This window comes from Chrysochloris asiatica, unplaced genomic scaffold (genome assembly GCF_000296735.1).
Source record: "Chrysochloris asiatica unplaced genomic scaffold, ChrAsi1.0 scaffold00078, whole genome shotgun sequence".
In the NCBI taxonomy this organism is placed as follows: domain Eukaryota; kingdom Metazoa; phylum Chordata; class Mammalia; order Afrosoricida; family Chrysochloridae; genus Chrysochloris; species Chrysochloris asiatica.
In genome coordinates this window covers 11,163,966-11,190,871 of record NW_006408596.1, presented here as the reverse complement: position 1 = coordinate 11,190,871, position 26,906 = coordinate 11,163,966, and the positions used below count along the sequence as shown (strand labels likewise).

The 26,906-nt window shown below is 40.9% G+C and overlaps 1 protein-coding gene across 1 annotated transcript in view; it reads left to right on the top strand.

The window, feature by feature from the left end:
* FBXW8 (F-box and WD repeat domain containing 8) overlaps positions 1–26,906 on the top strand; it is a 237,150-nt gene that overhangs the window by 68,236 nt on the left and 142,008 nt on the right. The window contains exon 5 of the mRNA XM_006865507.1: positions 12,364–12,521. Within this exon, the coding sequence (XP_006865569.1) occupies positions 12,364–12,521 (158 nt within the window). The remainder of the gene's footprint in view (positions 1–12,363; positions 12,522–26,906) is intronic.

The window sequence follows — 26,906 nt, the reverse complement described above, 5'->3', positions numbered from 1 at the left end:
TGGAGCAGCCGAGCATCCCGGACTAGAAAGCAATAGATTTCTTGCTTCTGCCACAAATTCCCCCAGCTGTGAGCCTTCCAACCTTCTAAGTATTCCTTTGTATGTGGTTCAGAGTACTGGGACCAGCTCCTGAGCCTGCTTGGTCGGGTATTCTGTGTTGTTGTTGGCGGAGCTCTCTGCTATACATCTACCTGATCCGCCATCTTGTTTGTTCTCTTCCCGTTATAGTTTTGATCACTTTTTAAAGCCCAACTCAAGTTATATCTCCTCCCTGAGACCTTCCTTCAGCACTCTACATTTGCCTCCCACAGCCCCCCAAATTGACCCTTCTCAGAATTTCTGAAGAAGTAATTAACTGCATATTATAAAGCATCTATTCAGTTGGCCTCATGGGTTTGCCTAAAGTATTTGTTTTATATTGAAATTGTTTTTAACATTACAGCCACGCATCTTCTTGTCTGTAACATCTCATTAAGTTGTTAATGTGTTAAGTGCCGTTGAGTTGCTTCCTACTTATAGTGACCCTGTATAGGGTTTCCGAGGAGTGGTTGGTGGGTTTGAACCTATGACTTTGCGCATAGCGGTCAAGTGCTTATCCTACAGCAGCACACCAGGATTCTATACAAATGCCCTATGTTGTTGTTGTTGTTAAGTGCTATTGAGTCATTATGAATTGGAATCACCTCTATATACGGTTTACAAGGAGTGGCTGGTGAGATTGAACCGCCAACCTTGTGGTTCAAACTGACCTTGTGATCCAGTGCTTAGTCTGCAGCAGCACGCCAGGCCTCTAGATGTCGTTTAGTGCTTGCATGTTGTTTTGTATAGAGTCAACATTCAGATTTAATATACAGACCTCATCTGCCATCCTTCCCACCATGGTGGACATTTCTTTCAGAAACTGAAGAAGTTCCTCATTTCTTTTGACTGCCCCCTAATTTGTTAACATTTCCCATCTTTGAAGTCTATACTTTAAGCTTGGAAGTCACTTTAGTGATCTTCTTTTCTGCCGCATTCCTTGGGTAGATTCCGAACCTGAAGTTCAGTGACACTTACACAAAGCTACTCTTTTTAGGGGCAGAGACATGGGCTTCTTAGGCTCAGGGTTCTTTCCACTGTCTTCCTGGCATCCTCCTCTCTAACCCTGCAAAGCTTCTGGAAACCTAGACAAAGGAAGTGCTTAGGCCGAAGGGTAGAAAATCACCTCTGCCTATGGTTGACTCACCTCCTTTGAGTTGAAGCCGTTCCTGTAGCTTCTTAACTTCTCTTAACAGTCTCTTGAGGGTTATGCTTTCCCCATAGGGTTAAAATTTCCTTAAACAATACCAAGAATTGAGCTCTTTCCCTTATTATGAAGAAAACATGGGTCATTCGTAAACCACAGCATATTATAAGCTGGAAATGTACAAAATGGTGAGTGTTTCTTGTACATTGCTTTTTGTTGTCATTACTGTCCTTGAGATAGAGTATATCTCGAGGGACGTTGCTTTGTTTGTTAGTAGCGGGAAGTATGTAGACCAGTGGGCACAGTGAATTGTTAATCTCCACATGCACCATGGAAACTTACGTTTATTACTGTAGCATCGTCATTTCTCTCTCTCTGTCTCTCTGTCACACACACACCTTTTTCAGAATCTACTTCTCATAAGAGCCTCACACAGTGTTAGGTCCTTTCTTTACATAGCCCCACTATCTCATGAGACAAGGCTGGTGACCTTCCTGCTTTCCCTGTGAAGGACCTGAGCCTCAGAGAGGTTAGGCAGGTTGTAGGCGGGTGTGTATTGTGATCTGTGCCTCCAGGGCATCTACACTGCCCCCCTCTGCTCTGCTTCTAGAACATCCACAGTCAGAGCTGTGAGGAGCTACCTTAGTGCCTCATTGTTACTCTCAAGCGTTGCCTGTTATAACACCATTGTAGATTTTCCTCTTTTTTCAGGAATCCTTTCTGTTAAAAAGACCGTGTTGTTTTTGCAAAATTTTAGAAAATAGAGATAACCACCCCAGAGCCTCTGTGACGGTTTTTGGTGTGTGTAGCATATTTTTTCTTTGCATAACTTTCTATAGTATAATTGTAGACCATATAGCAGTTTTTAGTATATTTTTCTCTCAATTGATGAGTTTTTGTTGTTGTTATTGTTTTTTTGTCATGGTATACATACTTTTTATTATTATCTTTGATTGGCTGTAAAGACTCCTTGAGTAATTATATCGTAGTTTTCTTATTCATACTTCTAGCTTTGAGCATTAAAATTATATCCTGTATTGTGTTATGGATACTTTTTGCAAAGAATCTTGGAGATTTCCCCCTTTTTTAGTAAAACGTATTTAAAGGGTTAACGCTCTCCTGTTATCCTCCCCTATTCTCACAGTCTTGATTATTTTCTTCGGCTACAGCTCTATAAGCAGAATTTATTAGATTTTGGAAGATGTATTTTCAAGTTTTCTAGATTAAAAGTTATTTCAGAATGCCAAGTTAACTTTTGTGGTATGAGGGCTCTCCACGTCCTAGTAAAATCCCTCCTGAATATATCTTTCATTTTCCTACTATTGTTCCTATTGGTGGCATAAATAAAGAGGGAGACTGCCTCCCTGTGAGTGTCTAGTCGTGGCCCCCTACAGTCTGGCTTCCCTCCCCACCCTTGCACTGAACAATACTCTCCAAGGTCCACAAATCAAAAGGCCTTTTCTTGACCCCTCCCCTTCACCCTCTTGACAATGTCTGTCCTGTTGGCTGTACCCCTTTGGCATGGTCAGGACCTTGCCATAAGGCTTGCTATGCCCTCAGAGCCTCCCAGCAGTCTCAGCACCCAGGGAGTTCTGTGGAAAGTGTGTATGGGATAAAAGCTCCTCTCGCTTGGGACCCTACACACCCTGGGTATGTCTGACTTACCCAAGCACCTTGTGTTGCCAAACCAAAATGAGGGTTTGCCACCTATCACTGTACTCAATCACAGAGATGGGGTGAGATCCAATGCAAGCTTTATTAGCAGAAAGCCAGCAGTCTGGAGGATGGAGAGAATCATGTCTCAAGACTGTCCTGTCTGTTATGAAGATCGGGCATATTATATAGGATTGGAAAAAGAAACAGTAAAACAAAACTTCTTCAAACATACCTTTAGGGAAAAAGGATTAATCAGGCAATGAACTTCCTCAGACATGCTACCTTTAGGGTCCGGCTGATTCCTGATTCCTGAGGTAACTATCAGGGTGGCTTTAAGCATGTCCTATTCTCCTTGTCCTGCCCTCCTAGGACCACAAGATCATCCCAGCCAATGTATAAACTCCTTACTTGAGACGCAGTGACTAAACCGACTCCATTTTGGTGAGGTCATTAGATCCATGCTGTCACTTGGGCCCTTGTCTTGCACTTTTATTTCCTTTGGCTACTTAGCCAGTCTTTGTCATCTGTGCTGATTGGTGGGTGGTGGTGGTGTGCCATACAGTCGGTTCTGACTCAGAGCCATCCTGTGTACAGGGTTTCTGAGGCTGTAAATCTTTACAGGAGCAGAAAGCCTCATCTTTCTCCTGCAGAAAGGTTGGTAGCTTCAAACTGCTGACCTTGAGGTTAGCAACCCACCTCATGCCTAGATAAGCAGAAATTCTTCGCATGATAACTACACAGTTCAAATACAGCCTCTACTTTGACCCAATTTCCCATTTCTTCACCTTGAGAAAAATCTGTGTTCGCAAGTCACCAGTCTCTATAGAATAAGCTATCTGACATATTCTCAGAGTTCATCCTCTGTCTATGAGTCTTGGCAAGTGTCGTGGAGTTTAGTGTGTGCCTTCCTTCTATTTTAGAAGAAGAAATGTTGTCAAGAAAGTTTGTTTGATGATAAATGATTAGGAAAGGTGTTTTTCTGCTTTGTTTGACTTTGCTGTTGGCATCACCTCCTAGCATTGTTTGAATAGAACACAGAGGAGACTAAAACTCGTCCTCCCCGGTTTTGTAACTGTCTCCCCTTCTCCCCAGCTGCACTCTGGAAGTTGAGAGGGTTGAAAACAGATGACATCACAAGTTCAGGAAGGTCACCTGAGATGTAGGTATAATAAGTTCACTTGCTGTACTGCCACCTAGCGAAGGAGAGCGTCTCAGGTACACATTATTCGAGAACATCTAGCCTGGGGCTCCTCCGAGGCCCCTGTGCCAGCTCGGCTCACCATTAAGCTATTAGCTTACCAAAAGCTTTTATCAGATGCCCAGGAGTATGGTGGTGTTTTGCAATAAACTCCCTCCTCGCTGTTACTTAAGATTCAAAAGTCTGAAGTATTTCAGTTTGCATAAGAAAGCACACTTTTCTATTCACAGCCAAAGACCATTTTCCTGCCCCCACCCTCCTTTTGGTTAAAAACGTTATTAAGCAACCTCTTTGTGTCAAAGTTGTTTTGTTTCTTCTCAATCATCCTAAATGTTTTTCTCCCATTTTCCACTGATGTGATCTGACTTTTGAGTGTACAGTTGCCTGCTTTGGAAGGCATGGTAAGTGTGTGTCCATGTGCCTCAAATGCTGCCAAAAGGGATAACTGTCTCATTTTCTTTTTTGAAATATTAGCTCGCTTCTCTTCCTAAAAAAACATCCAGTTGTCCCTTTGTGTCTCCTGCATTTTCATCCATCTCCATTCCCATTGAGGCTGCCCAGCCACAGGACATACATAATAGAACTGCTCACACCTCTCTTTAGCATCCATGTGAACTCTGGCTGTGTGCCCTGATCCAGTGTATATCTAGCTCATATTAGCTTTGTTTGTTCATCTAACCTGGACTTCAGCATAGAGAGGGTTCCCAGTTGTCTGTGCACATGCAGCAAAATTGTGAACTTTATAGTTTGTATATTTACAATTTGGTATCTAAGTCTCTGGTTTGTTCCGTTTGCCCGTTGGTACTTTCAGTGGAATTTTAGGAGTCAAGGGAAGTAATCAGTTCAAACATTGTCACATACCGTTCAGACATTGGGGACCATCAATTCTGACATTGCCATGTGTGTAAGTTCACTTCTTGAGACACCTGCCTCACCTGTAGCCAGTTTTCCTCTGCCTTTCCCAGTAATTTTAATGTACCCTTTACTGTGCCAAGCTATTCATTATGGTTGAAATCCAAAATAGTATATATTTGCTCTGAATTTTAAAATATATTTTCTATTCAGGAACTGGGATCTCTGTGGGTGGTGTTTCTGATGCTCCACTGTTTTCATGGGTGTGCATAAGAAATTAGACAATACCTCGGGATAGCTTTGAGGCTCTTGAGTTAGCTGATGTTATGTAAATACAGATTACTGATAAAGTTGTGTTATATCTAAATGTCACCCATACTTACGCTCCCTAAGGATGTGCTTTCTATCTTTCTCCTTAAAAAACAAAGCATCCAGCTTTTTTCTCTTGGCAGTTTTCCTTACGGCTTTGTTTTGTATAGATTTTGTACTACTGCTTATTATGACATTGGACTGGTTCCCATAAGGAATTCGATCATTACCCGTTAGGGACCTCTTTTTAAAAATACTTTAAAATGTATTTATTTTTTTCAGCCGTGAGGTATACATGCTCTTCTGGTAAATAAGTCTGAGGTCAGATATTGATAAGGGAATAGAGGAGAGCATTACATTTATTACATCCTTAATGAAGGAGCTCCAGAATGTCCTTAATAAATACTGGTGAACTCATGACTACAATTATCCATCTCCAGCTCTCCAAGGAATAATGGGAAGGGCCACAGCTACAATAACTCTGCACAGTCATCATTGACTCTGGCCCTATTGATTGTGATTAACCAAGATGTATGGAAAGCAGTTTTAAGTGTTCAGTGCATGTATCTCGTAGGTCCATTAAGACGCTCATTATTTTCAGTTGATGCGTCTTAAGATCCACTTGATGTTTGCTGCCGTGCCGTCCCACAGAAAGATGCTGTGCTGTAGGATTGAGTTCATTTTGTTAATTGCCTAATACAACAGTCATGTTTCATAGAAAACAGTAAATACTCTTGCGTTCATTGATTGGTAATCTTTGGTATTACTAAACAGAAGATGGAGCAAGGGAAAACGTCTACACGTGAAGGGCATAAATACTTCTTGAACTGTGGGCACTGTATTTAGAGGGGCCTCTACTGGCTTGCTTAGTAGCCTTTATACCTCCATCTTCTTCTAGGTTTAAGTCCAGAGACTTCGTCAGTTAGTCTCTGATGAATACAGCAGACACATCCCTTGATCACAGAGTGTTTGCAGGCTGAGAGGGGATGGGATGCAGTTATAGGGGGTTACAGTTCAAGGGGGGAAGCCTTAGGGTTGGGGAAGAAGAGGGCACCACAACACAGTCAGGACAGGCACCCAAGACAGACTCACAATTAGTCCTGGGTTTGAAGATGTGACTTCTCAGCTGAGTCTTGAAAGACAGCAGGAGTTGGCCAGGTAGAACTTCCTGTGGGGGAGAGATGCATATAAGTCTACACACACGTCCTGCTCCCAAGCCCTTGGTGGACATTAAGAATCCATTACAGCATTTCTTTTTCTGGTGAGATGGGGATGGTACACTGCCTCTGAATCCTCCTCACAATATTCTAGGCAGCCGCTACCAATTTATTGGATTTATCTCTGAAATGAACCATGTGCCATTTCTGGCATGAGACCTCATAGGCAGGCTCCTTCGGCTGCTGTGGGTACCTGATCAGGATGGAATCACAATGTGAGTTCATTGTATGGCCCTGTAGAGGATGAACTTTTACCAACCACTCCATGAAGCAGATGTGGGAGGCACAGATTACGCCTGCCCAGCCCATACTGCTATTGCCAGTACACTGAATTGTTTTATTGGCTCCTTACTGTCTAGTTGGGATATAGTGGTGGAATTGATGGGCTAGGATCAGGGGCTGTGTTCTGCAAGCTGAGCTGCAATACAGAAAACAATCAATGGCCTATATTGCATTTAAACGGGGTTGGTTCTTCAGAACTGTATTGTCTAAAGACATACATGTAAAGAGGCATAGTGGCTTGTTGGCGAAGTAGCAGATGGACAAAAATACCGGTACCAGTTTTGATCCCAGCTGTGCCACTCAAATATTTCTTGTGACTCTGAGTAAGTCACTTAACCTTACTTCTCGGCATTCCTAGATCAAAACAATTCTCATTCCTCTTCTGTGCCCCCCCCATCCCCCCTGCTGGTTGTTATAAAGAACCTTGGAAAAAATGATTTTGAACAATTAAGTTCTGGCACCTGGAAACAGAATGGAAGCCCTGCTGGATATTTATACAAGAAGGAAGGTTAAGCTGTACAACATTTCTTCCAGTGTCTTAGTCCAATTAAGTAGTCTGCTTATTGGAAACTTACTAGTTATTGAAAGCTCTTTGGTGGTAAATCATTTTAAATTGGCAATTGCTAAGGGGCGTGTGCTTGAGAGAGGCTCTATTCCCAATGTTTCAACCAAAAAATCAGCTGTGGGCTCTGACCTATTTATTCTAAAGGTAAACTCAACCTTGCCAAGCCTCCCAAAAGATGGAGAAAGAATACAGCCTGACTGGCCAGTGCCATGGACTAGGGTCACCTTTCCTAGTGTTGTAAAAGCCTTTCGACTTTGATTTTTCTTTCGTGATCTTACATGAGCTAGTCTCTTCACTGCAGTTGTACTTTGCACAGACACCAATTAGCGAGCCATCAGCATTGGGGTCCAAAGGCTTACTGACAATGCAACTGTCATAGTGGTTGGTGACTTAATTGGTTGAGTGTAATTGTCATTAGGCAGCGATAAAGACATCTGGAGCTCTGGAGAAAAATCAGCCATGTTTTCCTACCTCCCATCGATAATTTGTTCTTGCTTCTTCTGGCCAATGTAGTTAAGTATTTTTAGATCACAATTAGTGTTTGGTCCAGGTCCCTCTGCCCCAACCAATGTTTCACCCTTGTGAAAATGTCTGCTTTGCTCGCACAAGTTCATTAGTGCTCAGCCTGACTCCCACTCATAGTCATTTTCACTTGTTAGATGTGAGGGCCGGCTGCTGGGTTATCACCAGTACCTGCTGAAACAGGATAGTTATCTTTGTTTCCATCCATAAAGGAGACATGGAGGCTTGTGTGTTTTACCTCTTGAGTCATTTTGCAGCCAAACATTTGCGTTATTAGCCTCTTTGGCTATAAAGAATGGAGGAGTTTAAATAGATATCTATGGGAAAACTTGTGCTTGCCAAAATAATTTAGCTTATCCCATGTTTTGAAGGAGCCCTGGTGGTGCTATAGGATAAGCACCAGACTGCTAGTCATAAGGTCGATAGTGCAAACCCCCGGTTTTCTACTCCTGTAAAGATTTAAAGCCTGGAAAACACTATTAAATGGCCTCTGAGTTGGAATCACCTCAGTAGTGGTAAGTTTGGTTTTGATTTTGCTGCTTTGAAGAGAAATAGGAAGGGACTTCAAGAAGTTCGTGGAAAAATGGAATTAAATGCAAGGTGTCTACTGCATATTGACACGCTGCCTTTTTGAACTTCAGCACTAGGGGTCGCTGGGTGAGTGAAGGAGGTGCAGACACTTCTCAGTTACTGAAGGTTGTTGTCTTGTGAGGCTCTTTGATGAAGGCTACAGCGATGAGACCCAGCTCTCCTTCCAGGATTTTACAGTTGAGGAGATAAGATGGGAAATGTAGCAATAAATGCTATTTCTTCAGGTAAAGGGCACACAGTTGAGTCTGAGCCTTGGTAACAAGGTAGGACCTGTTCTAGACCTCGTGCAGTTGGCAGGGTTGGGCGTTATTGGTGGGTCTCTACCTTGCCTGCACACTGGAAGCACTGAGGACTGGTCCCACCCTCTGTGAGAGTCTGCTTGGGGGTTGCTTGAGCATCACGACCCTTAACAGCTTCCCCGCTCCTTCTGTTGTTCATCGGAGGTTGAGCCCTGCTGAGCTGGGGCTTGTGGAGGGAAGGCACCCCAAAACGATGGACAATATGAGAAGGATTGTCCAAATCCAGGGAATCACAGGCTTGTATGGAGGCAGACTCTTATTAAGGAAGCATAGAAAGTGAGGTTGGAGAAAGAGGTGGAAGCTAGTTTGTGGAGAATTTCCAGGGCTAAACCCAGTAATGAAAACTTCATCAGTAAAGTGTTATTGTTTATGCCATCAAGCTGGTTCTGACTCATAGTGACCCTGGATAGGGTTTCTGAGGAGCAGCTGGTGGGTTTGAACCGTTGACCTTGTAGTTCAAACCATCCTTGTGGTCCAGTGCTTATTCTACAGTGCCATCAGGTTGGTTCCAACTCATAGTGACCCTGGATATGGTTTTCAAAGCTGTGAATCCTTATAGGAGCAGAAAGTTCATCTTTCTCCCATAGAGTGGATGGTGGATTCGAACTGCTGGTCATGTAATTAGTAGTCCAGTGTGTAACCCACTGTGGTACACAGGTTGCTAAGTGAAGTGTTGATGTTGTTAAATGCTGTAGAGTTAGTTCTGACTCATGGAAACCTTGTAGAGGGTTTCCAAGGTGCATCTGGTGGGTTTGAACAGCCAACCTTGTGGTTAGCAGTCCAGTGATATCCTCAGTGCCACACTAGGACTCCCAGTAAACTGTTAGGTATAACAAATTATGGACAACTTCTAAGTGTTAGGCACTGTTCATTGGTCATTGAATGCACCGATTGGAGCAAGGCCCAGACCCTGTCTTCAGAAACTTAAAGCTTTGTAGGGAGCTTGGTTTGACCAGGCTGATAGAAGGGAGTGAGGTAGTAAGACTCAGAAGTAGGGTAATTAATAGTCCAAATGTGAGGTACCGGTGGCTCCAGATAATCGTGGCATTCTTTGGAAGGACAGAAAGGACTTTAGTGACCTGATGTTAGATGTATCTGTCAGTATGGCTTGTGGGCAAGGGGTTGTTGAATGAGCCTCTCCATCTCTGCCCCAGTGACTTGGGAGTGAAACTACTAGTCACAACAGTAAGGAATTCAGAAGCAGTCAGCCTTTGAGGAGGAGTTGTTAAGTGCCGTCGAATTGGTTCTGACCAATAGCAACCCTGCGTAGGGTTTCTGAGGAGTAACTAGTTAGCTTGAACTGCAGACCTTGCGGTTCAAACCGGCTTTGCAGCCCAGCATGTTAACCCACCAGGACTTTGAGGGGGGCATGTGTTTATTCTTTCCTTTATGGCAGAAAAGGCACATCAGGCACCTTGAAGTTACTGATCGAGTGCTACTACCTGTGGGGTCCCTACCCTTCTTCCACGTCCAGTAGTAAGAGAGATTGAAAACTCAGTGTTTGACACTGGGTTTCTGTGTCGCTTGGCAATGAAAGCACCTTTCCCAAGTTTTATTGCTGTTGCTTTGCCTCAGAACTGTATTCAGCGGAGCTGGAGGCTGCAGCTTGGTCTGCTTGCATTCCTCCATAGCCTTCTGCTCTCTACGGGGCCCCGGAAGGGGTACCGCAAAGGTCAGTGTGACGATTGCTGGTGTGGTCCACTGTACCCGTTGTGGTGGTGATTCCAGCTCAAAGTGACTCTCTAGCACAGAGGAGAGCTCCCTCATAGGTTTCCAAGGCTAGAATCTTTACAGAAGCAGGCTGCCTCATCTTGAGACTGGTGGCTTCCAACAGCCAAGCATTTAATCACTGTCACCAGAGCTTGTGGTCCAATATGCAGTTAATAAAAAATCGAATGACCATGATTGACAGAAAATGCATTTTCCTGGTTGTATACTTTTTAGTCTTAGAGCTCCTTCATTCCTTGATCTCCTCAGTTCCCGCCTCTTCCTATCTTTTTGTTACCTTTTCTGTATTTCTGGAAGAAATTGCTGTCCTCATCTTTATTTTCTGAATATCCTAGTTCCTTTCACACTGACTTTAACCCAAAGGATTTAATCATGTACAGTCCAGGAATTCACACGTGTTGTCTTTCCCCCTGTCTCTAGCGCTAAGTAAGTAGCCGTTCTCTGGACCTGGCCTGGCAGGGGTCTCAGCGGGTCACGTGACTCTTGTTGTGGGGCAGTGTCTTCAGTGAAGAAGGGCTATCTGGACTGCTGCCTGGAGAGCCTGAAGCCAGTATGCGCCTTGGCCGTGATGATATCTGTGTGTACCCTTGCTCTTCCTGACAGTGGTGTTGTGAGTGCTTTTATGGGCTGGAGGATCAGTGGTCAAATCGGTACATCAGCCCAATTTTAGAAAGCTCTTTCCAACATAGCAAGTCTCCCCTCCCCGGCTCCATCCTACAGGTAGAGAGCCCTAAATCCTCCAACCAGGGAATTTATGTGACCTTTGAGTGACGTAACGTATGTTATTTCCTTGGATGAGCAACTAGAGGGAACTATTTTTACATTTCATAAATGCAGCCCTCCTGAATCAGTGTTTTTTCGTTTCTTTTTTTAAGACACCTTGCATGAGAAATTGAGTTCCTATAGCTACTTCGTAAATGCATCAGATCCTAGATCTCAGCAGTACAGTAATCTCAGAGGTTATCTTGTTTGACTCTCCGCATTAAACATGAGATCACAGGAACGCTAAGGACTCTCCGGGTAGGGCCTCAGGCGGACCGGGAGCCACCTTGAAATTGTGTCGGCACCCCAGGCACTTTTCCAGGCATCTCTCAGACTCCTCCCTAGTGCTGCTTGAGCATTGAACAGAATCCTCTGTAGTCATCTAGAACTTTAGCTTAAATACCTCAGTGGCAGGCATCGCCCCACCTCATCATCAGTCTGTTCCATTATCCTCTGGGCCTTGTGTCTGCGTGGGGGCCTGCCTGCCTGGGCTTTGATGGAGAGTCATTTGTTGGAGTGGCAGTAGTAATAGGGGAGAGTGAATGCTTCTATTTTCTAAGTGGGCAAAACAAGGGAGTGTCATGCATTTCGGCAAGAGCTTTTCATGAGAAAGCAGCATTGTCTGGCTGCTAAAGGCAAGATTTAATTGTTTCAGCAAATCAATTAGTCTTTAGGGACTTTAATCAGTCAAATCTGATGCATGGATGAGGTATTAGAAAACTTGAGCCTGTAAGACCATTAGTTCTTTGTATCTCTGTAGCATTTCTTTCTCTCTCTTTCTGTGTGTCTCTTGCTCTCTCATTCATGTCTGTGTGTCTGTCTCTGTAAGTACTGCCACTTGTAGCAATTTTTGTTAGTGATTCTTTAGTGGAAGAACCTAAGGTAACAGCTTGGTTGTAAAAGTGCAAAAGGAAGAAACAAGACGATCTTGCTACCCAATTATTATTATAGCTTTCTCATTTGCAATTGCCACCATCGTGCTGTGAGAACATGAAGCATGTTCACGACCTTCTGTCGTCTAGTTGACTTGGTCTCCTGGTAGAGTTCCTCATGGAAACCACTGAGCACATCTCACTCCTCTGTTGTTCTGAGGCTCTCTCCACCAGGGCCCTGCTTGTCAAGCCCCTTTTGGAACCAAGTGTGCACTTGTTTTCCAGATATACATCAGGGGACGTGAGGGTGTGGGACACCCGCACCTGGGACTATATCGCCCCCTTCCTGGAATCAGAGTATGAGGAGGACGATCCTGGCATGCAGCCATATGTCTCCTTTGTGAGGATAAACAGCTCGCTGGCGGTAGCGGCATATGAGGATGGTAAGTAACCGCAACCCTCCTCCCTATGAAGGAAAAAAAAAATGCTTTACAAAAATGAAGCAGCTGTGTCCAGCCCCCCCCCTCCAATAATCCCTCTACATATACACGTGGGCACACACACATGTTCATACACACATGTTCACACACACACTCCCTCCTGCCTTTATGTGAAGAAGTTGGCCAATAATCCTGAGTGCATTAGTAGGCATTGGAACACAGCACCCATTAAAACTGGTGTTTAATTCCGACTGGAACTGACGGGCTGGGTTTTAGTGCCAGACATGAGGCTGGCCAAGCCATCTTAAGCAAATAACTTGTTTGGTGTAAAATATTAAATATACTTGGCCTACCCCAAAGTGAAAAGGGAGGGATAGATGGAGACAGTCTATGGACAATGCCACTTTCAGTCCCTCAGAGTTTGTTTCTGGGACTTGTGGTGTGTTGTCTTTTATGGTCTCAGCAAGCTCTCTTGGTGAGTTAGGAGCAGCTGTGTGTTTACAGGACTGAGGTGAGGCTAATGTAAAAGGATTTTTACTTAAGTAATGAGTTCTTCACAGCTTGTCTCTACCAGCCATAGTCATTTCAGCGACCCCGATACCCTCTGCTCATACATGCTGTTGTAAGTTTGGGTTTCCAAAAGCTTGGTTTCCCCACTGACCAATAAATTATTTACAATTGTTTATGTTTGATGTCACAGCACTGTTAGCACATCTTCAGTGGCCGTGTAACTAACAGTAGACTTGGCTCAGAGGGACAAAGCTATATATATTAAAGTAGCCGGTGGGGGAATTCACATATCCATATGTAATTTAAAAATAATAAGTAAGGCTGAAATCTTGAATCTTTGTATGTTAAAGCTTATATAACAACATGAACTTTGTTCTTTTGGTCTGCTACCAATAGATTGTTTTCTTTTCAGCCTGTAGAAATTCAGTCCTGCTGTTTCTGTTGAATACAGACTACTACTGTTTTATGTTTGGTCATTGAGAGTCCAGACAGATAACCTAAGAGTAGCTTGAGCATGTTTGTTATTTTCCAAATTACCAATGAGTTTGTACAGTTTTTGAAACAGTTTTACAAAGGTTACTATGCTTTTTTTTTTTCTTCTTCTTCATGTTTTCTTGTGAATTATATGATAGTTTACATGGGAGAACACTAGTTTTACATTTATCCTATCGTACATCGTTTCATTGCTATGATTACAATCCCCTCCGTGCATCATCAGCCAACCAAAGGATATACACTACAAGCCTGCCACCCGGTCCTCAGCACACAGCCCCTCTCCCTCTCTGTGTCTAAAGTCCCCAACTGCTCCATCACTCCACGTCATTGTCTTCTGCCTCCATCTCAGGCATCACGAGGCTTCTTCGGGTAGGGTCCCATTCTCCACTCTTCTCCCTTGATGGTCCCAGGGACCTTCGCTCTTAAACTGAAAAGTTAATCACTCCCTCCTTGCTACAAAACGTCTACCTTTACATTTCCAACCCTAACAAGCAGTCCTGATAACAATTATTCACTATTGTATCACAAAAGACCCATCCGCCTTTCATTTCATCAGCCCCACCTAGACAGATTGTATACTACTCAGTGGAGTTTCTACCTTCCTTCACTCCCTTTGAATCTAGATTCCCTCTTGAAAGCTTCTAAGCCAGTCACTTCTTGCCTTTGTAGCCCCCTCATTTTGGGTAGCCAATGTCCAAGTTGCCCATCCCTGTCTACTCTGTGTATGGAAGGGGTGGGAATGATCCTTGCTGTATGGATTTGTTCCCTCTTTTGAGCTACAGTATCCATAGGTGTAGGTCATGTTCATCAAATTGTATCAGATTACTCTTTTTTGGTTACTGTGCTTTTAAGGTTAGAATCCTACAGTTTTAGAATCATCTGATAGTTGCTATCTGCTGTACACCTGCCTTCTACAGACAGGAAACCAAGATCCATCGAGGCCAAAGGATTGGCCTGAGGTCATGTCACTAGTGGCAGTGAGTCCAGAGTGGTGATTGGGGTCTTGCTGGCCAGGCAGTGGTTTCTGTATAAGTCCTACCACGCATAGAGACTCTGCCTGGTTGATTTGTCCCCTGTCTCATTTCTTGTGACCTCAGAAATACATCTTGAGGTGATGTACAAGCATGCTCCTGTTTTTAATATTGTTGATTATAATTGTCCTTGTCAGCCTTATTTATATATTCTTGGGTGGAAACATTGGGAGACCATGTAAATATGATAGAGAAAATGCTTTCTTTGGTAAATAATGGCAAGTAATTGCCAAATGTATTTTTCGTGCAGACATACCTTATTTTATTGCGCTCTGTAGACACTGTGTTGTTTTACTTAGTGAAGGTTTGTGGCTGCCACATTCCCAAGCATGTGCTCATTTTGTGTCTCTGTATCACATTTTGGTCATTCTCAATCGATTTCAAACTGTTTCATAATGCTATTGAGTACTTAATAGTGTCAACATAACTTTTATGTGCACTGGTGAAGGTGATTATGTGTTGTGGAGCTCGTTCTGACTTATGGTGAACCTGTATAGCATTTCCAAGGCTGTAAATCTTTATGGGAACAGAAAGCCTCATCTTTCTCCCATGGAACAGCTGGTAGTTTTGAACTGCTGGCTGTGACATTAGCGGCCCAACTAGTAACCACTCCGTTTCCAGAGCTCCTTTTTATGTTCTCTGCAGAGCAACACCAAAAATTCTGTGACCTGCTTATTTGCAATATTTGCTTTATTGAAGTGGTCTAGAACCAAACCCATGATATCTGTTAGGTATGCCTGTAGTTAATTTTTGAAAACTTCATAATTAAAATTCATGCAGCAGAAATTAAATAAAAAGTTAATGGCCTCTCACTGTTCCCCGCCCGACCTCTAGTTTACGCAGGGCACCTGCTCTCTATATATGTCTCTGGACCCTGCTCTTTTCATGTTAATGCCATATCTTGGCAGTCTTACAGGAAAGCCTTCTTTTTTAATAGGTGGGTAATACTGCATTATGTGGCTGGACTGTAATTTATTTGTTGAGCAGTATTGATGCACATTTGGGTTGTTTACTTTTTATTAGTAAAAACAGTGTTGTACAAGTGTCATTATGATGGACTTGTGCACACACAAGTGTCTCCTTGGAGTAAATTTTAAGTATTTACTGGCTCAGAGCCTGCAGGTCCTTTTAAGTTTTGACAGCTGTTGCCAAATTGCCTACCCCAAAAGTTCTTCCTGTTGACGTTCTCTATTAAAGTATATGAGAGAGGCTGTTTCTCCATACGTGTTTGGAAGGTGAAATGATACTTTGGTGATGTTTTTGTTTGCCTTTGCTTAAGTACTAAGAACATCAGTCATTTCATTCATTTAGTTTTAGTTGTTTGTATTTTTTTCACTGTATATTAGTTGTTTCTGTCTTGCCCCACTTTTCTTTTGGGTTGTCCATCTTTTCTGGTTGAAAAGAAAGGGATAAGACAGTAACTCTTATCATATATTTCAAATAATTTTTCATTTTGTCATGTATTAGCTAATAGACTTTGTTCATGGTTTATTTTCCTAGATAGTAGTTTTATATATGTGTGTGTGTGATTTTGTTTTATAATCCGTAAGTGAGTGGGTTTTATTTTTTATTTAAGATATTTGACAAGTTAATACATTTTAGAGTTCAAAGATCGAAACAATATACATGGTATATACATTGAAAAGTCTTGCTTCCACTTATTTTTGTCTACTCTCGTCTTCCATAGGAACCGTATTTTTTAGTTTCTTGTATACCCTCTCAGTATGTCTTTGTTGCAAATACAAGCAAATTTGAATATCTATTCTTGTCTCTCCCCTTTATCCCACAAAAAGTAGTGTGCTGTTTTACATTGGAACTCCTTCTGTGGCACTGTACGATAAGCACTGGACTGATGACCAAAAAATTGGCAGTTCAAACCCATAACCGTTCCTTGGGAATCCTGTATGGGGTCTCTGTGAGTCAGAAATGACTCACCGGCACTTAACAATGACATATTATTTCACATTTTGATTTTTTCAATGTAATAGCATAGCGTCAAAGGCTGTCCATCTCATTGTAGTGGAAACATCCTCTTTTTTCACACCTACATAATGATTCCATTGGTTAAAAATATGGTCATTTATGTACACCGTCCCCTGTTGAAGGACAGTTGACTTGCTTCTGATCTTTTGCTGTTACAATGTTGTGAAAAATCTTGTCCATATGACGTTTCATGTACACACAAAGAGGGTTGTTTCCTATGAAAGCATCTTTGGGATCAAAGAGTAAATAGAATGCGGTGATTCCATTTTGTCTTCTGACCAGCAAAGTAGGGCTTTGCCTGCGAAGTATGCTTCAAACTTTCAGATCTCTGTCAGTTTTGATAGGTAAGGCATGCTGTCTCTATGCTGTTTAATTGTAATTTGCATTTCTATTAGTGTGCATGCCATTGGATTCCCCCCCCCCATGTGTACCTGCTAGTTGTTAAGGAGCCCTGGTATCATAGTAGTTAAGTGTTTATCTTCTAAAGGAAGGTCAGTGATTTGAACACACCAGTGACTCAGTGGGAGAAAAAACCTGGCGATCTTCTCCCATAAAAATTATAACCTAGAAAATGGAACAACCAGAATGGAAATATGGGAGACTACTCACACATTGTAAAGAAAGCAATCAATGTTACTGGACAATTTGTGTAACATTTGTTTGTTGGGAACCTAAACTACTATGTAAACCTTCACTGAAAACACAATAAAATATTATTAAAAACACACAAAATCATATGAGAGTTTGCTGATGACCACATTGGTCTACTGGTGAGTGGAAGAGGGGGAAAAGCAGCAGTGAAGAAATGGGCTGAGTTCAAACATGTTCCATGGACTCTCGTTAACATGGAAATGAGAGAGAAGAGAGGAAGGGCTGGTTGGTTCAAAGTGTGATGAGACCTGGGAACACCTGAACCCATGGACAAGTACATACCTACGGAGGGCTAGAGGTGAGAGTGAAGCTTCCAGCTGATATGAAGTGAGGGGAGACGTACAAGAACACCCAAACTTGCAGATAGTACCCATTTGACCTAGCCTTGATGGCCTGATGATCAGAACTCGACTAGAGGAAGATAAAAAAGTAAATAATTTTATATAAAGGAAAGGAGGGTAAATTGCTACAATTTGATGAACTTGACCTATACTCAGGGAGGTTGTTGTTGTTGTTAAGTGCCATCGAGTCGGTTCCGACCCATAGCGACCTTGTACAGGGTCTCTGAGGGTGTAAATCGTTACGGGAGTAGAAAGCCTCTTCTTTCTCCCGTGGAGCGGCTGGTAGTTTCGAACCACTGACCTTAAGGTTCGCAGCCCGATTCGTAACCGCTATGCTCAGGGAGGTAATAGCTCTAAATTCCAACAGAGAGGGAAGGATGCTATCCCCTCTGTACACAGGGTAGGTAGGGACAGGCAACATAGACGTTGGTTACCTAAAATGAGGGGATGATAAAGGCACAAAGTGACTGGCTTTCAAGCTTTCAAGAGGGAAGATAGAATCCCCACTGAATAGTTTTCATCTTGTCTACATGGGTCTGGTAAAAAGAGATGGGGTTAAAATTCTTATGATTCAATAGTGAATAATTGTTATCATGACTAATTTTGACTGTCACAATTGTAAAAGAAGTTTTGTAACACAAATGGGGAAGTAGTTAATCTACAGTCCAGAAACAGAGGACCCTGGGACCATCAAGGGAGAAGAGCACAAATAGATGCGAGACCTTATCCAGAGAAGCAGGGACACCAGAGATGGAGGCAGAGATGGGGACATGGAGAGAGGGAGTAGCTGAGGACTCTGGATTCACAGGAAGAGAGGGACTGAGAGCTGGTGGGGCCAGGAGGCAGACTTGGAGAATGTGCCCTTTGGCAGTGTAAATTATTATATATGCCTGAGTGTTTTTTTAAAAAAAGAGAGCTAAAATGAATAGAGTGAAATACTGTTAACTGAGGTTACATGGAAGGGATTGTAATCATTGTAATGAAAACAAGGTGTGTGATTTGTTGAATGTAAAACAGATGATCCTATAAACGTTTGCTCAATTCACAATAAAAACTTAAAAACAAAAAACAAAAAACTTATTTAACATAAAATACATGGAACATTTATAATAAAAATGTTTTTGCTGTTTTTCTGAAAATAAAAAAACAAAAAGAAATCATATGGGGCAATTTTACCTTGTCATATGGGGTCATTATGAGTTGGAATCCATACAGCAGTATACAACAATAACCTACTACTTATTATTTTTTTTCCTGTTACTGTTATGACTTTATTTTTTTTATACTTAAATTTTGATGATCCTGGGATGGTTATCCTGCATTGAGTTCAAGTAGGGATCTAAGTCTGTTTTTTTACACAGCACCTCTTAATAGCAAGCCTGTCTTTACCTCACTGCACAAATATATATATATATGCAATGCAGTCCATACAATACAATCTGTAGTCATTTCATGTTTATGGTACAGTCTGTACTATACAATATAGTCTGTGTACAATACTATGCTATATAATCTATATACAATATTATCTATATAATCCATGTACAACACTGTTCTACACAATCTCTCCTAAACAATCTACAGGACTTGTACATTTACATTATATTCTATAATATGCAATCTGTAGAATACTATACAATACAATCTCTCTATAAATATATATGCAATACAGTCTGTAGTACCTCCATGCTTATGTTGCATTCTAGACTCTAAAACACAGTCTGTGTACAGTAGTATATGATGCAGTCTATATTATTTCCATGGTTACATTACATCCCGTGTAGTACATTCCAAATACCATGTTGATAGTACTTTCATGTTTATATTCCATTCCAAATACCGTATTCCAAGTACCATGTGTTACAGCACTTCCGTGTTTACATTACATCCCACTGTTTGCATTTTTAAAATGTCTCAAGTTCTTTTTGGTATTTCGGATTATTTCTTCTCTAAGAGCACTGTGTTTTCTGGCTGTTGCCTCACACTGAGCTTGTTTTACCAGATTTATCAGGACTGTTACTGTGTCTTTCCCTGGATCTCAGGTGGCGCAGTCTTTGGTTTCACTTCAGTTTAACAGATTGCCATGATGATATTTAGACCCGCATGTTCATGAATAGCTACTTGGGGGCAAAGACAGACTGAAATACTGTTTTAGACAACCAGATGCATGATTTTATACTGCTCCTTCCCAGGAGCTAACAGGCATTTCTTAGGCATAATTGTAGTAAAAAGGAAGTTTACTTTGTGGGATCTAGAACAGAAGAAGAAGATAATAAAAGGCGTTCATGAACTTGAGCTCCTTAGTTTTGCCAAAGGGAAGGTCTGTAGACACCAAGACCCCCTGGATGATGTGGTCTGCATATATATTCTCCCCTAGAAAGGGTGCCATTCAGAGGGGAGAAGGGAACAACTAGTGATCTAGACATCTTTCTTAGTCTTCTTGCCCTGTCGGGACACTGTACACACACCTGGGGTTTTGAGATTTGGCAAGGTGAGCCACAGTTGTAATTTTTGAATTCCAACCCACTGGCCTCCTCATATTTCTTCTGCCTTGTTTCAGATTGTCAGCACTGGCTGGCCTCCAGTTTGATTTTACCACTAATTGTGTTGCACGTTACCATACCGAAATGAATCAAATCAAAATGCTTTTCCTGGAGCATTAGATAAAGCAGGCGAAGGCTCTGAGTAATGAGCAGATGCTGCTAATGCAGGGACAGTGCAGACCTTGCCAGGACTCCATCTGCTCCATGCTTGCTTGCCTTTGGCCTCGAGCCACAGCATTAGGAATGGCAGCGGACACGAAACCCGCTCCCTAGACACAGAATTGGTCTTGAAAACTTACTCTTTGGTGAAAAATGAGATTACACACTTTTTAGGTACAAAGACATTCTTATTTGTCCCCCTAAGTGAGGAGAGGTGATCCAAGACCCAGTGCATATTAGTATAGGGAGACCTGGCTGGGACAGCCAATATGTCTCTTCAGATGGTGCCATCAAGCAAGGCAAAGTGGCTTATCCACTTTTGCAGCACTCCTAGTACAATTCTCTGAGCACATACATGCTCCATTGTCAGGGACTATGCCTGTCCAGGGTCCAAGTGACTATGATTTCTCATATACTGACGTATTAACAATGGATGGGAAATGGGTTTCTCCATGCTTCGATTTAGCCATAAACAGTAGAGCCATGTTTTAGTTAGAGACTTGTGCAAACTAAGTGGTTCTAAAGCTTTCTTTATCCTTTTATGTTGAATAAGCAATCAGTCCTTCAATTGTTTTGCTTGTTTGTAAATGATGGCATGTAACATTTGAATGCAATATAGAAACACAGAACCTCCTTTTTTGATCAGCATTGAAGTTTTGTGGAAGTGTGTTATGAACATACTAAAGTCTTCTTTGGGAGATGTAGGATACCTGGATAGAAGCTCTGGTATTGCAGTGTTGACGGGTTGGGCTGCTAACCTCAACGCATTTCGAAACTACCAGCTGCTCTGTGGGAGAAAGATGAGGCTTTCTGCTCCCATAAAGATTTACAGCCTTGGAAACCCTGTGCAGCGTTGCTATGAGTCGGAACTGATTCCATGGTACATAACCACCACCACCACTGGGATATTTAAATATGTCATGAAGAAAATTTGTTTTTATAAGGCATTTCTTTTCTGGTCCTGTTTTCCTAAAAGTTTCAGCTACCAGTTCTTGCCTGACAGCTTTGTCTACCCTTCCATAGATAAGGGAGCCTTCTTATTCAGATGCTTAGCAATAAAACAACTTTTTTATACAATTTGTAAAGACCAGGTTTTCTGCTTGTAGATTGGAACAATAGCTGCATCCAAAAAGGAAAAAAAAAAAAAAGGCTTAAACTAAAGCTTGATGGCTTTAGATGAAATTCAATATTTGCTGACAATGTGAGCAAATATAAAATCTCCTTTAGACTTATTTGTACCAACAACAGCATACTTATCTAGGGTAATGAGGCTATGGTCTTTTATAAATTTAATTGCAACTAGGGATAGTCCCTTTAAAAGACAGGACACATTTATAAATCTTAAGTTTTATTCTTTGCAGTAGGGATGTTTACATTTTAAAGATATTCCAAGGAGAATGATAAAATTTAAATGTAAAAGTTGTAAATGGAGGTGGTTCTAAGGGCATTGTGGATGTAATAGAGGAAGTTGTTGAACAAAATCATCTTAGGGGTTTTTCTGTGCATCAGTGAAGACAGTTTGAAATTTAAATTTTGTTTGCTTGTTTGTACTTTGGACTGAATATAAATATAACTGAGTTAATAGTGCAAATGGGAGTCCACAGTTAGGAGGGGATTCAAAAAGTTCATACAAAAATTCTATTATCTTTTCATTCCATTATACCATGAACCTTTTGAAGCCCCTTTGTATAATCCTGAATGAGAGTTGTTAGCTCTCTAGGAAAATTTGCAAAAATCTTTGTACAGTAATGGATAGAGTGGGAGAAAATGTGGAAACAGAACTGAAAATTATTAAAAAAATATTGAGCTTACTGGTCAGAAGGAGATTGGATGAACCCGAGACTGTGTCCCTGGATCACCATTCAGGTTTGGAGCAGACTTACCCTTTTGGCTTAATTTTCAGCCAAGTGGTAGATAGGTATACAGGGGGACAACAACTCTATAGTGAGGTATGTTGTTGTTGTTAAGTCCCGTCGAGTCGGTTCCTACTCATAGCGACCCTGAACAGGGTTTCCGACTATAAATCTAGTGAGGTATTTGTTGTTGTTGTTATGTGCCATGGAGTCGGTTCCCACTCATAGCAACCCTGTACAGGGTTTCTGAGGCTGTACATCTTTACGGGAGCAGAAAGCCTCATCTTTCTCCCGCGGAACAGCTGGTAGTTTCGAGCTGCTGACCTTGTGGTTCGCAGCCCGATTCGCAGCCACTACGCTACCAGAGCTCCTCTAATGAGGTATACATATCATGAAATGGTGAACCATTCAAGATCAAAAGGCAGCATTTACCCAAGGACAGAGTTCAGAGAGTAGGAGAGGTGGTGGTGGTGGTATGCCGTGGAGTTAGTTCTGACTCATATCTACCCTGTATAGAGTTTCCGAGGCTATAAATCTTTACTGGAGCAGAAAGCCTCATCTTTCTGTTGCGGAACTGCTCGTAGTTTCAAACTAGCTGACCTTGAGGTTAGCAGCCCGACAATAAAATCATAGGGAGAAAGTTGAATAACAGATGTTACCTGTCGGGATTGCAGTCATTGAAATGAAACCATAGGTGTGGTTTTATTGAATGTAAAACTGATGATTGCTCTGTAAACCTTTAGTCAATTTATAATGAAAGGTTAAAAAAAAAAAATTCTGTTTACAGCCACTGCCTACTGTTTTGGACATGGTTAGGTCCCAAAGACCAGGTCATTGTATGAAAGTCAGTATTATGTGAAAATGAAGGAAAATTATAGTAAACACAAAATGCTGGATAATAAGATGATTGATAAGTGAGGAGTAAGTGTGTTTATTTTTATGGTAATTGACAGAAAGCCACCATCTGGATCTTTGAAGTTGTAGCTGAATCATGCTGCAGGATTTCAGTCTCTGGGTTTACAGATCGTGTTTACAGGTTGTCGGCAACAAGTGATCACCCCATGGGTGTTTTTGTTTTGTTTTCCTGCTCAGGGGATGAATTTGTAGGGGTCTGCAAGTTCTCACATGTAAGAAACACTGGAAAGAGAAGTTCTCATACTTTTAGGCACAGTCTTGCAGATGATCAATTTCTGATATAACCAGGAATTTTGGAAGTTATAGTCTAAATAATTTGACACAATACTTACCATACAAAAAAAAAAATAGGCAAATTGAATTTCTGATGCAAGAATTGGAGTTAATACCTTACTTTACTAGAACTGGTTTTTAATAATATACAATAAAAGGTTCAACCTCAAAGTAGCTGCTCTGTCTTAGTACAGTTGTGGTTAAAAAAACAAACAAACCAGAAAACTCCAAGGAGCAATAAATAGCACATAGTAGCTTTTGGGAGATAGTTTAGACAGGAAATGAATGAATTGCCTATGTTCTGAAACATACTTAATTAAACTGAGCATGAATAGTTTGATTTTTTTTTTTTTTGAGAAGGGGAAGATCAGTTGAATTTTAAGTGTTTAAATGTTTGAATAATTTCAGTGTATGCTTACTAATGTTAAATCAGATGGGGAAAAACAAAACAAAATAAGACTGGGACATCTTGTGGCTGTTGTTAGGTGCCATTGAATCGGTATTGATTCATAGTGACCAGATGAACAAAAATACTGCTTGATTCTACGCCACCCTCACAGTCGTTGCTATGCTTGAGCCCATTGTATCAGTCCGTCTTGTTGCAGGGGTAGTCTCCCTCTTTTTCTGACTCTCCATTTTACCAAGCATGATGTCCTTCTTCAAGGACTGGTCCCTCCTGATAATGTGTCCCAAGTATGAGAGCTAAAAGTCTGGCGATATTGGCTTCTAAGGAGCATTCTGGTTGTATTTCTTCCAACACAGATTTGTTTGTGCTTCTGGCAGCGCATAGTACTTTTAATATTGTTCTCCAACACCATAACTCAAATGCTTTCATTCTACTTTGGTCTTCCTTATTCACTGTCCAACTTTCACATTGCATATAAGGCTGTGGAAAGTACCATACCTTGGGTCAGGTGCACCTTAGTCCTCAAACTGACATCTTTGTTGTTGAACATTTTAAAGAGGTCTTGTGAAGCATATTTGCCTAATGCAATATGTCATGTGATATCTTGGCTACTGTTTCCATGAGTGTCGATGGTGGATCCAAGAAAAATGAAGTTTTTGACAGCTTCAATCTTTTTTCCATTTATCATGATGTTACTTATTGGTTCAGTGGTGAGGATTTTTGCTTTCTTTACGTTGAGATGCAATCCATACCAAAGGCTGTGGTCTTTTATGTGGGACATCTTAGTGTGCCAGAAAGTAAGGACGCCCTTGAGGAATGATGGTAAACTTTCAGAAATACAAAAGCTAGCATGAAGATGTTTCCACCGATCATATCTGGGACTGGCTGAATATCAAAATAAATAACGATAGTGGTATAACCCACTGAATAGAAAAGTAATCCATGAGTATACACTGATAGAAATAAATAGATGGGTTATTAAAAGAAACAAGAGGAAAAATAAATCCTTATAGTAGACTGTCAACTACAGTGAAGCCTGTGGGAACCAGAACTTGACTGATTACTTTGTTTTCCAGGCCTCCCAAGTTTTCTGCCTTTCGCAGGTTGCAGTTTGCCCAATTTCTGTCCAAGATTTGACTTTTTCTCTTCTGACAGGGTTTCTCCTTTGGCTTTTTCAGGTTTTGCTGTGGTAAATCTAGAAGGAATGATAGAATTAGAAAATCACTCTTTGGCATGTATCATGGTAATAATTGCTTCAGAAAAAAATTAATAGTAAAATTAGTGGAAAAGAGTGAGGTGAGGGTTGGGGTTTTATTTATTTTCTAACAATCTCCCCACAAAAACCAACCAACAAAACACAAAATCTGCAAACAGAAATCCAGAAGATTAATACTAAGATCTCAGAAATTGATAATATACTGAGACAGCAAAGGAGTAAATTTGAATCAATGAAAGGCTGAATTAGTAAGCTTGAAAACAAATCTCTCAAAACCTGTCTGTTTGGATAATCAGAAAAAAGAAGAAAAAACTTCAAAGAAAACCTGACATTATATAGCACACCCATCAGGAGGAACAGTTTAAAAGTGATCAGAATTCTAGAACAGGAACAGATTTTAGAAAAAGCACAGAGAAAATTATGGAAGAATTGTTGAAAGAAAACTTCCCTAATATTATGAAAGCCTAGAAAATAGCTGTCAAGAAGCTGAATGAGCTCCAAACAGGGTAGATCTCAAAAAAAAAATCATGAAGATATATCATAATCAAATTTTCCAAAATCAAAGACAAGGAAGGAATCCTGAGATCAGCCTGGGAAAAACAAAAAGTTACCAACCAATGAGAACCAATAAGACTAACTTTTATTACTCAGCAGAAATCTGCAGGCAGGAGGTTGATAGGATGACATGTATAAAACTCTGAAAGAAAGCAATTGCCAACCAAGAATTGTATACCCAGAAAAATTGTCCCTCAAATATGACTGTGTAATGACAATTCCATATAAACACAACTTAAAGGAATGTGTAATAATCAGAACAACTTTACAGAAAGAAAAAAAAACTCTACTGGGAGTGTTTTGGGCAGAGAACTAACAAAAGCAGACAATAACCTGAGGTTAATATATATAACAATACCACCTAGAAGTCAATCCAGATATAGAAGTATACAAAGTGTAAAACATTTAAACATACCAGACTGAAAATAAGGAACCAGAAAAATCAATTTATAATGGTGACAATTATAAAGCAAAAAGAGGGACTTGTGTTATAACAGAATTTCCAGATGGTAAGGAAAGACAAATAAAAACTTTTAAGTTTGGGAAGAAATTAATAAATTACAGGGTAATCTCAAAAGAAAATTAATAAACCTCATCAAGATAAAAGAGAATCAAAGATACAGTAAACATTAAAACAAAAGCAATGAAGAAAATGACAAGAAAACTCACAAACAAAATTAGCTCAGCACAGCAAATTAAGTGGAACAAAGAAACCACTAGCATCATTAAAAAACATACACAGCAAAATGATGGCAGTCAATCCATATATATCAATAATTACAGTGAATATAAATGGATCGAGTATACCAGCCATGAGACTAAAAGTAGCAAAATGGGTAGAAAACAGAATTCTTCAATATAGTGTCTTTAAGAGACACAACTAACACATAAAGACAAACACATAAATTGAAGGATGGAAATAACAGTATTATTTTCTGATAGAATAGATTTTAAGGCAAAAACCAGCATGAGATAAAGGGGGATACTATATAATCATTACCACCCTCGTCTGTCAGTTTGTTGTACTGTGGTGGCTAATGCAGCTGGGGAAGATCTGCCTTCTCAAAGTAGAGTTGACCATGATAATGCGAATGGAGTAAAGCCCATAGGAGAAAAGCCTGCAGGACCTTCATTTGCTGATGCGGGGTACAACTCAAAATGAAGAGAAACAGCTGTAAGCATCCATTGAAAATCTGAACATGTAAGGTATGAAGTGTGAATCTCGGAAAATTGGACGTTGTAAAAAATGAAATGGAATGCATAAACATCGATGTCTTTGGCAATAGTGAGCTGATATTGACTAGTGTTGGCCATTTTGAATCTGACAACCACATGGTTTACTATGCTGGGAATGACAAATTGAAGAGGAATGGTGTTGCATTCATTGTCAAAAAGAACATGCCCAGATCAGTATTGAGGTACAACGCTGTCTGTGATAGGATAATATCCATGCGCCT